Genomic DNA, 14,151 nt, shown 5'->3' with positions numbered 1-14,151 from the left:
AGTATACTGACCCTGGCATCCTGACTACCGCCGGGAGACCAACATCAGCATGTAGGTGCCGAAATCCCAACTGTGGGGATACTGAAGTATGCAACCAGCTATGAATTCCCTTAAGGGCACTTTAGAAAGATCCCCAAATCTTCCATGAATCAAGCTATTGTTGTAGAACCACTACTTTAGACCCTTAAAATGATGAATCTCTGAGCAAGGTAAGGAAGACGAGCATTCCGCACGTGCGCCCGCCTGTACGTCAGCCCAGCCGGCTCTTGTTGTGAAGCTCCCACCGGATACATCAACCTACGCTCTTCCCGTAGCCATTAACCACAAGACACAAACCAACAGGAAGCCCTCGTTACCGCTTCCCTTCATTTGTTTGTTATATCTGTTGCCGCAAGCTAATGTGCTTTAGGCATTCTTTATGTTTTTGTTATTTACAGCATCGGCCATTGTTAGAAAACAAGAGTCCTATTGTGCCAAATGTAAATACAGTGCTCCTGGAATGTGTCCTATCTCCTGCTCCTGAGTGTCTTTTATTTTTAGCCTCCTCGGACATAAATACTTCCCCTGGTTTCTGGTCCGCGTGTGGTATTAGTAGGGATGTCGGTGTGACAGGGTTAATACTTTAGTAGCTGACTCCCAAACGTTTCCTGGTCATGCAAAATTGTAAAGAGATAAACAGTTCTGTGTAATAATTAAGAAAATGACTGATGTCATAGCACTAATTACAAATCTATGGTCGACAAATTAAATGGGTCGGAAGGTGGAGACAACCATTATGTCGACATGTCACATTTTTCCAACAGCTCGTATTTCATACTGTACCCTACCATCCACCCTTGACACTCCAGCTGTTGTTGAACTACACATCCCAACATGCTGTGCATCAGATTTGGCATGTCCAAATAGAAAAACTGAAGCAGAGCATGCTGGGATGTGTAGTTCAAAAGCATCTGGATTGTCAAGGTTAGCCATCAAGTCCCTAGGGCATGGAGGGATAGTATAATAGTGTACAGAGGCAAAAGGAGGGGTGGTTATCCACACAGGATCCTCATTAGTTTAGAGGAAAGGAGGACCCCCCCTAAATATTGATTGATTGCGGGAATCAACACACAATCCGACTTAACGGGAGGTGTGCCACCACTAGACAATAATTGGATAATCTTACACAAGAGAGAGAAAGAAGTATGTCTTTGAAGGGTGCACCTAAGTGGTCTTTATTAAAATATAACCTTTAATAGTCTAATAAAAATTAGCGAAATATGACAAACACACATGTAACATCAAAACGTGAATACAGGGTAAAGGTGTGTTAATTAAAACCGGTGGCTTACTCATTGCGCACTGGTGTTATCTATATTGTAAGGTACTGCAGGTTCCTTGTGTCGACTCACACGTATCAAATAAATTGTATATTGTGTCTTTGTATTTTTATTTGTCCTTATGTTAACACATAGGGTTCTGGTGTGTACACGTGTTCAAATCCACTCTGGATTAGTGTGTTTTGATAGGGGTCTGAGTCCTATTATATTAGGCAATGTTAAACAGTGAGATTAACATTATCCTTTGTAACCGAGTACAGGAAAAAATGTTGCAAGTTCTATTTGACAATCTAATGCAACAGTGTACTGTATCTCTATAGAGTTCTCACTATAAACTGCTGCTCTTTGTATTTGAACAGTGCAAAGTTTGTGGATATTTGAATGCTCAAATTGCAGTGGTCGACTTTAGACTCCTCACATCATGTTGTGCATCCACCATGGTGCATGTGCTGTCTGCTGACTACACATGTGATGTGATGACCTTCTACAGTTACTTTCTGGGGTCCTGTCATTATTTTTATTGTCTGATGGGGTTCCAGAGCAAAATTGTTTGAGGACCCTTGCACTAGATATATGCAGGGCCGGTGAAAGCCCTGTCAGTGCCCCAGGCGAGCAGTCCGACCCCCCCCCCCGTTCCGACAAACCCCCCCCCCCTCACCAACGGATTGGATTGCTGCTGTCCAGCAGGGGGGAGGGCAGCGGGCACCGGGCGCTGACTACTGTGCTCCAGGGGGGAAGCAGCAGGTTGCTGCTGTTCAGCACGGGGGGAGGGCAGCGGGCGCCGAGAGCTAACTACCGCTCTCAAGGGGGGGAAGCAGCAGGTTGCTGCTGTTCAGCACGGGGGGAGGACAGCGGGCGCCGAGAGCTAACTACCGCTCTCAAGGGGGGGAAGCAGCAGGTTGCTACTGTTCAGCACGGGGGGAGGGCAGCGGGCGCCGAGAGCTAACTACCGCTCTCAAGGGGGGGAAGCAGCAGGTTGCTGCTGTTCAGCACGGGGGGAGGGCAGCGCCGTGCACTGACTGCGGGTAGGCTCCAGTCAGGGGTGGGGACGGGGGTTGTTGTACTCACCTGCTTAATTGAATTGGCTGGGTGTCCCGTACTGCTGCAGCTTGTCAGCTTTCTTCTGACTTCCTGGTCTCCTCGGCGGCTCACTACCGCCCTCCAGTGGCCGGCGCCCTAGGCAAATGCCTAAAGCTGCCTAGTGGTGGCGCCGGCCCTGGATATGTGTTAGGATGTTAAATGTGATAGGTACACTGATGCATGACTTGGGTGCGTTTTAACCCTTGTGTAACCGCTCAGTTGTGGACTTTTTATTACAAGGACTCTGTGTAAATGACACTACTGGTACGTGTAATGGATCCCTGATCCCTGAAGGTAGTCAGACACTTGATACGTGGGTCCCAGAGGTCTCTGATGCAATAGTAAGTGGTATATTAATGTCAATGGTTCCTCTTAAATATGTATAGGCTCTGTGGTTCTATGAGGAAACCAGTTATATTTCACACTATTGCAGAGACAACTGTAGATTATATCGGCATGCTTAAATTACCAGTTCACAGCCGGACTACGGATCGGACCATCACTGCTTCCCTTATAGGGTTATGTGGGGTCAGTAGCCGTTACGTAACACCTTGATTGTGGTGTAACCTGTAGGAATAAAGTACATGAATCAAAATGCAGTCTATGTAATGAGTGCGCACGAGTAAGCGGCACCGCTAGCCGGCGCACGCTTTGCTTCCAGCTTTTTTAAGGCCAGTAGTGTGCCTATGTCCATGTTGTTGAAATTTGGACTGAAAAAAAAAAGTGAAAAACTGTAGGACCTTCCCATTGTCGACATATTTCATGTAGGACCTTCATACAGAAAACCCTATGACCCATACCCAAACGTATAATAATATGGCACAAGATGCAATGACCTTTTCATTGTCTCTTGAGCATAATAGTCCCATGACTTTGTAAGGTGGTGAATAAGGTATTATACTGTATAAGCTTATTGACAGAATATCATTGCTGCTCCATCTCCATATGACTTGCTTATACAGATGGAGCGCCTCTCATGCAGCTCCAGGGCTCGCCAGAATGCCCCCATGGCGAGCACTGACTAGGACGCACAAGCGTCTCACAGGCATGCACTTCCCAGTCACTCCGCTTCAGGGAGATTGGGGGGGGGGGGGAGGGAGTGGAGATCTCTGTTGGAACAGGGCATGCAAGGTGTGGTGCGCCCCCTTCGATTGCCAGCCGCCGGCTGAATGACCGGCGCTACATCTGTAGTCAGCACATCTTTCTCTATGCTTATCATACTTGCCTACTCTTCCCCAAGTAGCAGGCGACTCCCAATTATACAGGGAGTCTCATGCACCCACGGGAGAGTGCCTGGATTTCCTGCTTTCCTAGGTAGAGGGCAGGATGGGAAGAAAGTCCCCAGATTTTTGGCACTGGACATGCATCTACAAGCAGATTCATAAATCCCTGCATTTTTATTGGTTGGGGCTTAATGATATGACCGCTTGGCCCTGCCCCCCAAGCAGCCAGCAGCTTCTTCTCTCCAGACCTCCGCAAGAGGAGACCGAAAATCTCCCAGCTGCCTCCATCACCGCAGAACACTGGGGGAGACAGGAAATCCTTGCAGCATGCGCAGATTTTAGGAGCCGCGTACACATGCGCAGCTGCAGTGCCATTAGTGCCCGTTATCAGGCCGGCATACGCAGCCAGTTATCACATTCGGCTAAGTTTTCGAAGGTGGGGTCTGCGCATGCGCGGGCATCACACTCGCTGAGGTGTTCGCTCAGCTGAACGTTGGGTGTTCCCCTGCTAACATCACATAACGTCAGCACCCGCCCCAAATTTGGACTACAGTGGCCATCTGGAAAGTATAGGCTAATGTTTCAGACCGAAGGCTGGAAAAATCATTAGATGGTGAGTGACCGTATAATAATTCCTCCTTTCAGCCGCACGAGGGGCTGTGTACGGTAACACGTTACCAAGGGGATTCGCCTGGAGAGGGGTGGGCAGTGAGGCAGGCGGCGTTGTCCTGTTCGTTAGGCTGCGATTACATGCATGTAAGTGATCAGGTCTGAATCAGGCCCTAGATACAGTAATTGATAGCTGGAAGCTGGTTGCTATGGATGTAATACAGATGACTGGAATACTGACACCGGCATCCCAATAGTGGGCAGAGTCTAACCCTCCCCTGCAGCCTAACTCTTCCACCCTGCAGCCTAACCCTAACTCTTCTCCCCCCACAGCCTAACCCTAACTCTTCACCCCAGCAGCCTAACCCTTCCACCCTGCAGCCTAACCCTAACTCTTCACCCCAGCAGCCTAACCCTTCCACCCTGCAGCCTAACCCTAACTCTTCTCCCCCGCAGCCTAACCCTAACTCTTCTCCCCTGCAGCCTAACCCTTCCACCCTGCATCCTAACCCTTCCACCCTGCAACCTAACCCTAAACCTTCCACCCTGCAGCCTAACCCTAATTTTTCTCCCCCGCAGCCTAACCCTTCCACCCTGCAACCTAACCCTAATACGGCCTACACACATGCCGATATAAAGGCATTTTCTAAGCGATTTTGCTTAGTTTGGTTTAGAAAATGCCCTCACATCGGTGTATGTGTGGGGACTATATCGGCAGCAATGCACGTCCCTGCGCGTCTTTATCGCTGGCCGAGATTGATGGACAGTGTCCATCAATATCGGCAGGGTTCTCCCACCGGAGAACACTGGCGCTGTCTGCTCGCTTTGCACACAGAGCTGACAGCTCGCTCTGTGTGTGGGCTGTCAGCTCTGTGTGCTATGCGATAGGGGCGCAGCACAGCCCGACCTAGCATAGCTAGGTCGCCCTACACACATCGCTATGTGTGTAGGGCCCATAACTCTTCTACCCCGCAGCCTAACCCTTCTACCCTGCAACCTAACCCTAACCTTTCCACCCTGCAGCCTAACCCTAACTCTTCTCCCCTGCAGCCTAACCTTTCCACCCCACAGCCTAACACTAACCCTTCTCTGCCACAGCCTAACCCTTCCACCCTGCAGCCTAACCCTTCCACTGTAGCATAATACTAACTATTCTCCTGCACAACCTAACCCTAAGTCCCCATGCTACTGTAGTTCCTAAATCTAACCCCCACCGCATACTTACAATTGGGATGCGGGAAGCCGAGATTCCGGTATCCTCATCGATCTCTTCTTTCTGGTGCGGGCCTCTGGGTACAAATCGGGATGTTACACACACAAACAAACACACACACTAATTGTCACATCTTGTGGTTTTACAGTCACATAACCTTCTGGATAACCCCCATTACACCTCTGAATCAAAGGTGCAGACACTCTGCCATACAGATGTAGCCACACCCATCGTTGCCATGATCAACACATACAACTCCAGTGGCGTTACCTGTTGCCACGTACATTTAACTTGTTCGCTCCTGCGGCTCATAGAAATGACTTGAGCGGTGATATCGCAGCCTGGCATTTATGTGCCGCGGGTGCGAATTTGTCGTGTCAAGCATGTACAAGCAGCCGGACCGCCGCAACGATGAGCGCGGCTACATCTGTGTATACAAATAATACATTTTAAGTAACATTTTTATATGTACATTTTATGCAAAAAAAGACTAGTATTCTAGATCTAGTGTTCAGAGACATCTGGATTAGTTACGCAGGTAATGTAATATGATTGTCTCTAATACGGAACTTGTGCACTAGCACCATATAGGAAGTAAACCTGGGACATACTTAGCTCCTGGAATGTTCTCTGTAGTTTGCACCCTGTGAATAATAAACAGCAGCTCTCATATACCTGCAGGGCGTGTGCGACAGTGCTGCTGTATACATCACAGGGATGGTCTAATTACTAGGACACTTCCTGGATATCGGCTGCCAAGGTTACAAGGGAGCATTCTCTGCATGGTAAGGCGGGAGTACTATTATTTTACACTACCTGTATTAAACAGCTCAGCATTTGAGCGGATGGCTTTGCTTGCCTACAGTATAATGAAGCTTAAATGCTGTGTTTGTTTAGTCCTTAAAAGGTGAATTGTATTCCCCAGGCTGCAAATCAGACAAAGCATCTACAGGATTTCAGACGGTTCTCTCTCTAGTCCCGGCATACTTGTACAGTGCATGGGAACTCACTGAGCTGTTACAACTAGCTGTCCTGGCCAGGCATTAGTAATCTACCTTCACTGAACACACATTTGAAATGTACCAAATTTTATATTTTACAAGTACACAAATCAATTTACTAACTTCATTTAATCTCTTACTCAGGGCCAGATGCTGATGCACTAAGCTTGAAAAGTGATACAATGGAGAGTGATAAACAGCCAGCCAATCAGCTCCTACCTGCAATGCACACGTACAGATTTATCTGTCCAATCTTTCTGGTGGGAACAAAAACCTGGAAATGTATGGGAGCAAATGATAATCTCAAATTTTTTTTCCCAAATGCTTGAAAACAGACAGTGATCAGTCAGACAAATTGTTTAAACCATTCTGATATAACACATTTATCAAAGCATATATATTTTTTCTGTTTTCCTGCATTTGGGTGGAAATCTGCTCCCATACATTTGCAGGTTTTTGTTCCCGCCAGATTGGACAGATTGTACGCACCTTATCACTCTCCATTTTATCACTTTTCAGGACCTCAGAGGCAGATGTACTAAGACAGAGTGGAGAGAAATAAAGTACCAACCTATCATGGCAGTTTCATGCCTCCCAACACTGAGGAGGGATGCTGTTGCGTGGCCGAAAATTTTGGGGGCATGGCCTAGTGGGGAGGGGCGTGGCCTATACTTGCAACACTCCCGTGAGGCAATGCCCCTGTTTTTGCCGCTGTGGCTGCATGAATAGACGCTGTGCGGGACAGTTGGGAGGTATGCAGTTGATTGGCTGGTACTTTATCTCTCTCCAAGGGCGGGATGTACTAAAATAAAAAATGTGGTAAAAACCCCATTTTTGAAATTCAATAAAGCCTCTCCCGGGGCTCTGCTGCGGGGGTTGCACCGGCTCTTGGTTGATGTACCCCATAGAAGCCTATAGGCTTCTCTTCACAACACTCCTGTTTGAGGGATATCACACGGATCCCTCCCAGCATGCACCGCGGCCGCCAGCTTCTCTGCGCATGTGCAGTGGGACATATCTGGAGAGCTGCCCTTTGCGTTGCTCACAGCATATGTTATAAGCATCGGCATGATCAGCGGCGGGATGTACCGCCGCAGCTTGGTACATCCCGCCCAAGAATTAAATGCCACACAATAGATGATATCGCTTGCGAACGATATGGTTTACTCGGTGGAACTCTCAGGCGAACGATATAGTGTATACACATTGAACGATCTCCTTCAGTAACATTGCCTGCCCCCCCCACTTCAACATGCAGTCGATGATATAGTCAATATCGAGCTTCATGTACAGTCGATGATATAGTCAATATCGAGCTTCATATACAGACAACAGTAGATGAAGTTAACGACCCGTGGGAGTGTGCATCATTAGCGATCCTGAGTGTACAGCCTGAACGATATATCGTCAATGATGTATTGTTTAACGCGTATGGGGCTTAAGTACCCAGAGCCTGTAACATGACAGTTAGGAGCTGGTGGGCTAGTATTTTATGGGAGAAATTAACGAAGATGGAAGTTCTGTTTCAGATGAGCTGTTGCTATGGGCAACCGATCAGATACTATCTAGAGTCTTCTAGAAGGTGTTAAATAAATAAGAAGTAAATTCTGACTGTTTGTCCATAGCAACATCCCATGTGAAATAAAACTCCCATCCTAGTACATTTTCCCCTATATCTCTCCACTTTATCTCTCTCTCTTCAATACGTTGTACATATTCTGTTTTTTCCTACAGTGAAATTGTTGGGAACATCCAGCCCTTGTGTAAAAGACAAGGGGCCAGATTCTCTAAGCTTCAGAAGTGATAAAATCCAGAGTGATAAACAGCCAGCCAATCAGCTCCTACCTGCCATGTCACAGACTATGTTTGAAAAATGTCAGACAGGAGCTGATTGGCTGGCTGTTTATCACTCTATTTATCACTTTTGAAGCTTAGAATCTGGCCCAAGAGAATCTATGTACACAGTATATTAGGAGTTAGCGCTGCCTCTGGCATTATGTAATATTCCTGTCATGCTGTATCATGTGCTGTGTATAACGCTTAGTGCCTCATAATGATCTTTAATCATTTTCAGCTCCCTATCACATGGCATCAAGTTACTTAGTCCTAGTTACGGGGGCATTGACTATGCTGGGTGTGGCAGTGGCATGTGCCTTATACAGATACCGCTCCTCTTGGCCAAGGCATAGATGCAGTGTGGATGTAAAGACCCAGACGGCCCTCCGCCGGTATGTGTTATTTGAATCAACCCATGGGAAACCAGACAGCGTGCTGCAGGCGTTTACCGAATACACCAGACGGGATTCCATGATGAGAGATTTGCTGTTTACTCTAGACCAAGGTATGTATGAAGCCCTCTGTCACAGAGGTGCCAGGATGCCCACAATACACAGAAATATCAGTGTCACCCATAGCAACAAGTTAGATATTTGCTTTCATTTTATGTTCTGAATTTGATCAATGACAAACAGAATATGATTGGCTGATATGGAAATCCGCATTTCACCACCATAATGACATTACCGAGTCCCCATGGCTCAGTGAGGTCTCCAATCAAAGGTCAACATGCGTTTTTTCATGTTTTTTCCCCCAAAAAGGTTTTTTTTTTTCATACATTACTGCTTTCCTATATAATAGTGTGCCTGAAGCATGGTAAGTGATACTGGATCCTTCTCAGTGACAGAAGTGATTGCTGCAGGACTTGGATCCCGTCAGTCACTGCAGAGAAGCTATTATTTTGTTATCACCCCCTGGAAGTGTGATGCCCAGGTGTGGCTGGAACCCCCTCCCAACTTTCCCCCAGAAGCAGCAGTGGTGTGTGGCATCACAGGAAATGCTGTGTCTGTGGCCTACACCCCCATTTTTCATCACATTGATCATAGCCAGCATTCTGGGAGCTGGTAGCCACGCCCCCTATCCTTGTTTCCAATCACATTCATGAGCACAGAATCTATATTCATGACCTGCAAAAGCAATTGTAGGAAGACCATGTAATGACCATACAGTACCTGTACCAACTGTCCTGCTTTCCGCGGGGGAACGTCCCGGTTTATGGTGACGTTCCCGTGTCTCGCCCAGGCCCAAGAGCCCACGGCGGGTGGGCAGTTGGGAGTCCCGCATGTGCACATCATCTATTCAGCGATGCAGAGGGGCGATAACCGGGGAGTGGCCTGAGGACGCGACATCCTCGTGGCCACACCCCTGTCCATATGTCACACCCCTTTGTGAGACAGAGATGTTGGGAAGCATGAATGACTTTGGGGCAGTTTTCAACATGAACCCATCCACCACGGTTACATAAACAGTCATTTATTATCTGATGCGGAGTTGGGGCAAAGCTGGGAGGTCAGGTAATAAATCATTGAGTATTTGTTTGTATGTGTAAAAGGGTATGCGCCATTGGGAGACCCATGAAATAGGTTGATAATGCTATGGTCAATTGGGTTGGAAGGTTGTCACAAACATTAAGTCGACAATGGTAAAGTCGACTGCCAAAAGAAATGAGATTTTCACAGTTTTTTTGTCCCGAATGCCGACATGAACACCGTCTACGTGTACCGCGTCACCTAGCATGTGCTTGTCTTGTGCACTATTTTACTTTCCCACCACGCCGTAGTGGATGGTAGGGTATGAAATACCGCCTGTCGACACATGTCGGCTCAAAAAAACAAAACTTTTTGACTCGACATTCCCATTGTCAACCAAGTGCTTGTGTTGACCTTCGCCACGTCAACCTATTTCATGTGTCAACCTAGTGACGTATCCCCTGATTCAGCATGGATCACACAAGCAATGGCCAAAACCAGGCTGCACTGCAGGTAGGGCAGATGTAAAGCTGGCTATATGGTCGACCTAAAGTTGGTCGACAGTCATAAGGTCGACATACTGCAAAGTCAACAGGGGTCTAGGTCGACATGGGACAAGGTCAACAAGTCATTAGGTCGACACAAGCATTAGGTCAACAGTCAAAATGTCAACATGGGGTTTTTCACTCTGTTTTGAGCCGACATGTGCCGACAGGCGGTATTTCATGCCCTACACCATCCACTAGGGCGTGGTGGGAGAATAAAATAGTGTACCGAGCGCAGCAAGGCACCGAGGGGACGCGGTGCACTATATCCTGTGTCCATGTCGACCTTTCAGTATGTCGATCAAGTGGTGTCGACCTAATGACTGTCAACCAACTTTAAGTCGACCATATGATCCACCCCCCCGCATACATACATTAGGGATTTGGCATAATAATCCATGTCGGAGTATCCGGTATCCGACTACTGGGTCTTTAACTACATCAATATGAATGTTACTGTTTCATACTTAATAAACGTATCTTTTTGGCTTCGTAGTCTGAGAGTCTCTGCTGTGTAATTACTCAGACCACTATTCTACAACACCAAATAATTCATACTATAGAAAAGTGGTTCCCAACCTGGATCCTCAAATACCCCCAACAGTGCACGGTTTCCAGGTCTCCACACAGAATCACAAGTGAAATAGTTAGCTCCACCTGTGGATCTTTTTCAAATGAATCTGAATAATGAGTGCACCTGCCAGGTGACCTGGAAAACATGCACTGTTGGGGCTACTTGGGGACCAGGGTTTTATTTATTAAGTGTCTTATATAGCGCACACAGATTCCACAGCGCTTTACAGAGTATAGTTGAACACTCACATCAGTCCCTGCCCCAGTGGAGCTTACAATCTATATTCCCTACCACATGTACACGCACACAGACAGTCTAGGGTTAATTTGTTGGGAGCCAATTAGAATACCAGTTTATTTTTGGATTGTGGAAGGAAACCGGAGTACCCGGAGGAAACCCACGCAAGTATGGGGAGAATATACAAACTCCACACAGTTAGGGCCATGGTGGGAATCAAACTCATGACCTCAGCGCTGTGAGGCAGTAATGCTAACCATTGCACCATCCGTACTGCCCTGGGACCACTGCTGTAGAGTAGTGGTTCCCAAATTCTGCCCACAAAGCACCCTAATAGGCCTGGATTTAAAGATATCCATTCTTAAGCATAGATTACTTCATAAGTGCCTTAGTCATTGTGATTACTCCATCTGTGTCCAAGCATGGATATCCTTAAAACCTGAACATTTCTAGATCTCTTTTATCATGTGATGCGTCCCTTAATGTTACTTTTTATTTCTGTCTTTTTATAGATATTTTTCTAGGAAATACAGTGACGCAGTCTTTACCGCTAACGGCATTGGTGTTGGGCACACAATGTGGGTATTCCGTCATAAAACTGCTGTCCCTCCTACCGCCGGACGGGAAGGTGTATGCAGTGGAGGGTGAGGAGGCCATGGCTGATTCTGCAGAGGAGATGATTCTTGTCGCCGGTTTTAAAAACAATCAGGTAGCAGTTTGCAATTGTCAATAATTACTAATAAGGGCTTCTGAGGTGACTGTACATCCAGTATCAGTGCCTTATCTATATTGGGTGCAGGATGTGTGGTGCAATCAGGCTCCTGTGTTCAAGGGGGCCTACACCAGACACTGCAAATGTCTTTTAATACTTAACCCTTGAAGTCCAGTGATGGCAGCCCTACATTGTTCACTGGGAAACTAGAATAGCGGACACTCTGCTGGTAAATTGAGAATGTACAGTACAAAAATCACTTGAAATATGGCCGCTGCACCATTTTCCCGGGGACCTGGAAGGGAGAAAACCACATCCGATCTGTTCGGGGGGAGGGCCGCGGTGGCTGCATGATGTCACACGCATGTGCTGCGACCCGGAACATGGCCGGCCTGGGACTGGCTTCGCAGCTAGGCTGCGCGGTCAGGGGGCAGCTGGAAAAAGTGAGAGTGCTTCGCTGTGTAGACAAGCACTCGCACTTCAGCTGGCGCATCATGGGGAGGGACTCGACCTTGCCCTGTGCTGGGAATCTCACAAAACTGCAACTATAATGTAGATTCTGATTGGTTGCCCTCTCATCTTAGTAAATTCCCCCCTTAGTCTGCAAAAACCTGTGATCAAATTTTAGTAAAATGGACACTGCGGGTACTGGGATGTGGTAAATTCAAAATTGGCTGTGAGGTCCACAAATTAATTTTGGTGCCCATGATCTCACACCCATTTGGATATGCCCCTTTTTGTAGCTTCACTGAAACAGTCCATTTAGGAAATGTTTTACACTTATCTGGAAAGTATTGCACAGTAATGTTCTTAGTGAGTTTGTTGCTATAGCTGTACTTAAACTATTACCCTGTGTTCCTGAGTCCTAAAAGGGGGGAAGCAGTCGGCTTGTAGTGGAACCCGGTCTAAGAAATGTCATGTACATGTTTTTCTATATACGAGTGGCTTATTTGCTTTATGTTTCTTCATATTTTAATGTTGCTGTTCCCCATTTGGACTAACCCATGATATTAATACACAGCACTTACAGATCAAACTAGTGCATTTATTATGTATTTATTATCTGTTGTTATAGCAGCAACTGTATTCCGCTTCTCCTTCCAGTTTCAGCTGCTGTGTCAACATCCCGTCGACGCCATCCCTGCCCTAAAGATTCAGTTTGGCCTGAAGCGGGTGGATTTGGTGTTAATGGACTATCAGTGTGACCGGTATATTCATGGCTTGTTGGCTTTACTAGAGGTCGGAGCCCTACACCCTGGGACTTTAATACTAGCCAACAACACGGACCATCCAACAGCCAAAGGCTTCATGGATCACCTTCATGGTGCTGGGGAGTATAGAATTATGGATTGCTGCAATGGATTACTGAAGGTGGAATATGTGGGATCCACTTCCCATGATGGCCACTAACACCCCTTTCAGACATACTCCAAAATCCCGGGTTTTTGCACATAAACCTGATCAATCCAGGATTTTGTTATGTCTGAAAGGCGCCAAGATTAAATGTGAATGATGCGACCCACGAATTTGCACTCTGGCTGCTTGGAAACTGTTTTAATTGGCCAGGAAAGGGTCACATGATGCCTGCTGATATCATCAGTGATAACTGGAGAGGGACAGATGCCACACATGAGAGGAAAACAAAACCCAATGCAGAGAAGTGTGCCAGTGCCAGATGGTATAGGGCCAGATGCACTAAGCTTGAAAAGTGATACAATTGAGAGTGAAAAACCACCAGCCAATCAGCTGCTAACTTCCATGTTACAGGCTGGGTTTGAATAAGAGCCGATTGGCTGGTGGTTTATTACTCTCCATGTTATCAAGGCTTAGTACATATTACCCACCGAGTGAAGAGCCTTGTTTACAAGATATGTGTTAAAGCAAGGACTTTCACAAATGTTTTATTACTTGAATTTATTACTTTGAATAAAAAGTGTTTGAAAAGGAAAACTGATATGGTATTGTGTTATTGTTATATGATACATGGAATGTAAATTATTTACCATAGTAAACTAGACCCAGTGCATTTAGGGCTGTCCTCACCTTTGCATGACCTCATTAGTGTGTGCCTGCAAACCGTCACCTTGATGACACTGCCTTGAAAAAGGGAAAAACCATCTTATGTCTGAAAGGGCACAACTGGTCTGTGAAGCAGTGTGAAAGGGGGTCTCGATCAAAAACCCGGGATTTTGCAGAAGAGAAAATCCCGGGTCTGAGCAGCAAAATTCTTGGGTCGTATGTCTGAAAGGGGTATAACATGCAGATAGACACTTATCTAGGAAATAACAATAAGAGGAAGTTATGTGGTGTATATATATATATAACAATATTAC

General features: G+C 46.5%; 1 protein-coding gene across 1 annotated transcript; it reads left to right on the top strand.

Moving 5' to 3' along the window:
* Positions 1-5,172: 5,172 nt before the first annotated feature.
* On the top strand, positions 5,173-13,667 carry LOC146072266 (catechol O-methyltransferase-like). Its single transcript, XM_083179585.1, has 4 exons — positions 5,173-6,229; positions 8,520-8,786; positions 11,619-11,815; positions 12,923-13,667. Exons 2-4 carry the CDS (start codon positions 8,531-8,533, stop codon positions 13,226-13,228), a joined length of 759 nt encoding a protein of 252 aa, XP_083035711.1. The 5' UTR covers positions 5,173-6,229; positions 8,520-8,530; the 3' UTR covers positions 13,229-13,667.
* Positions 13,668-14,151: the final 484 nt, after the last annotated feature.

The sequence above is a fragment of the Crinia signifera genome, chromosome 4 (genome assembly GCF_055691185.1).
Source record: "Crinia signifera chromosome 4, ASM5569118v1, whole genome shotgun sequence".
Lineage (NCBI taxonomy): Eukaryota > Metazoa > Chordata > Amphibia > Anura > Myobatrachidae > Crinia > Crinia signifera.
The sequence above is the reverse complement of the archived record's forward strand: the minus strand, read 5'-3'. Positions and strand labels throughout refer to the sequence as shown.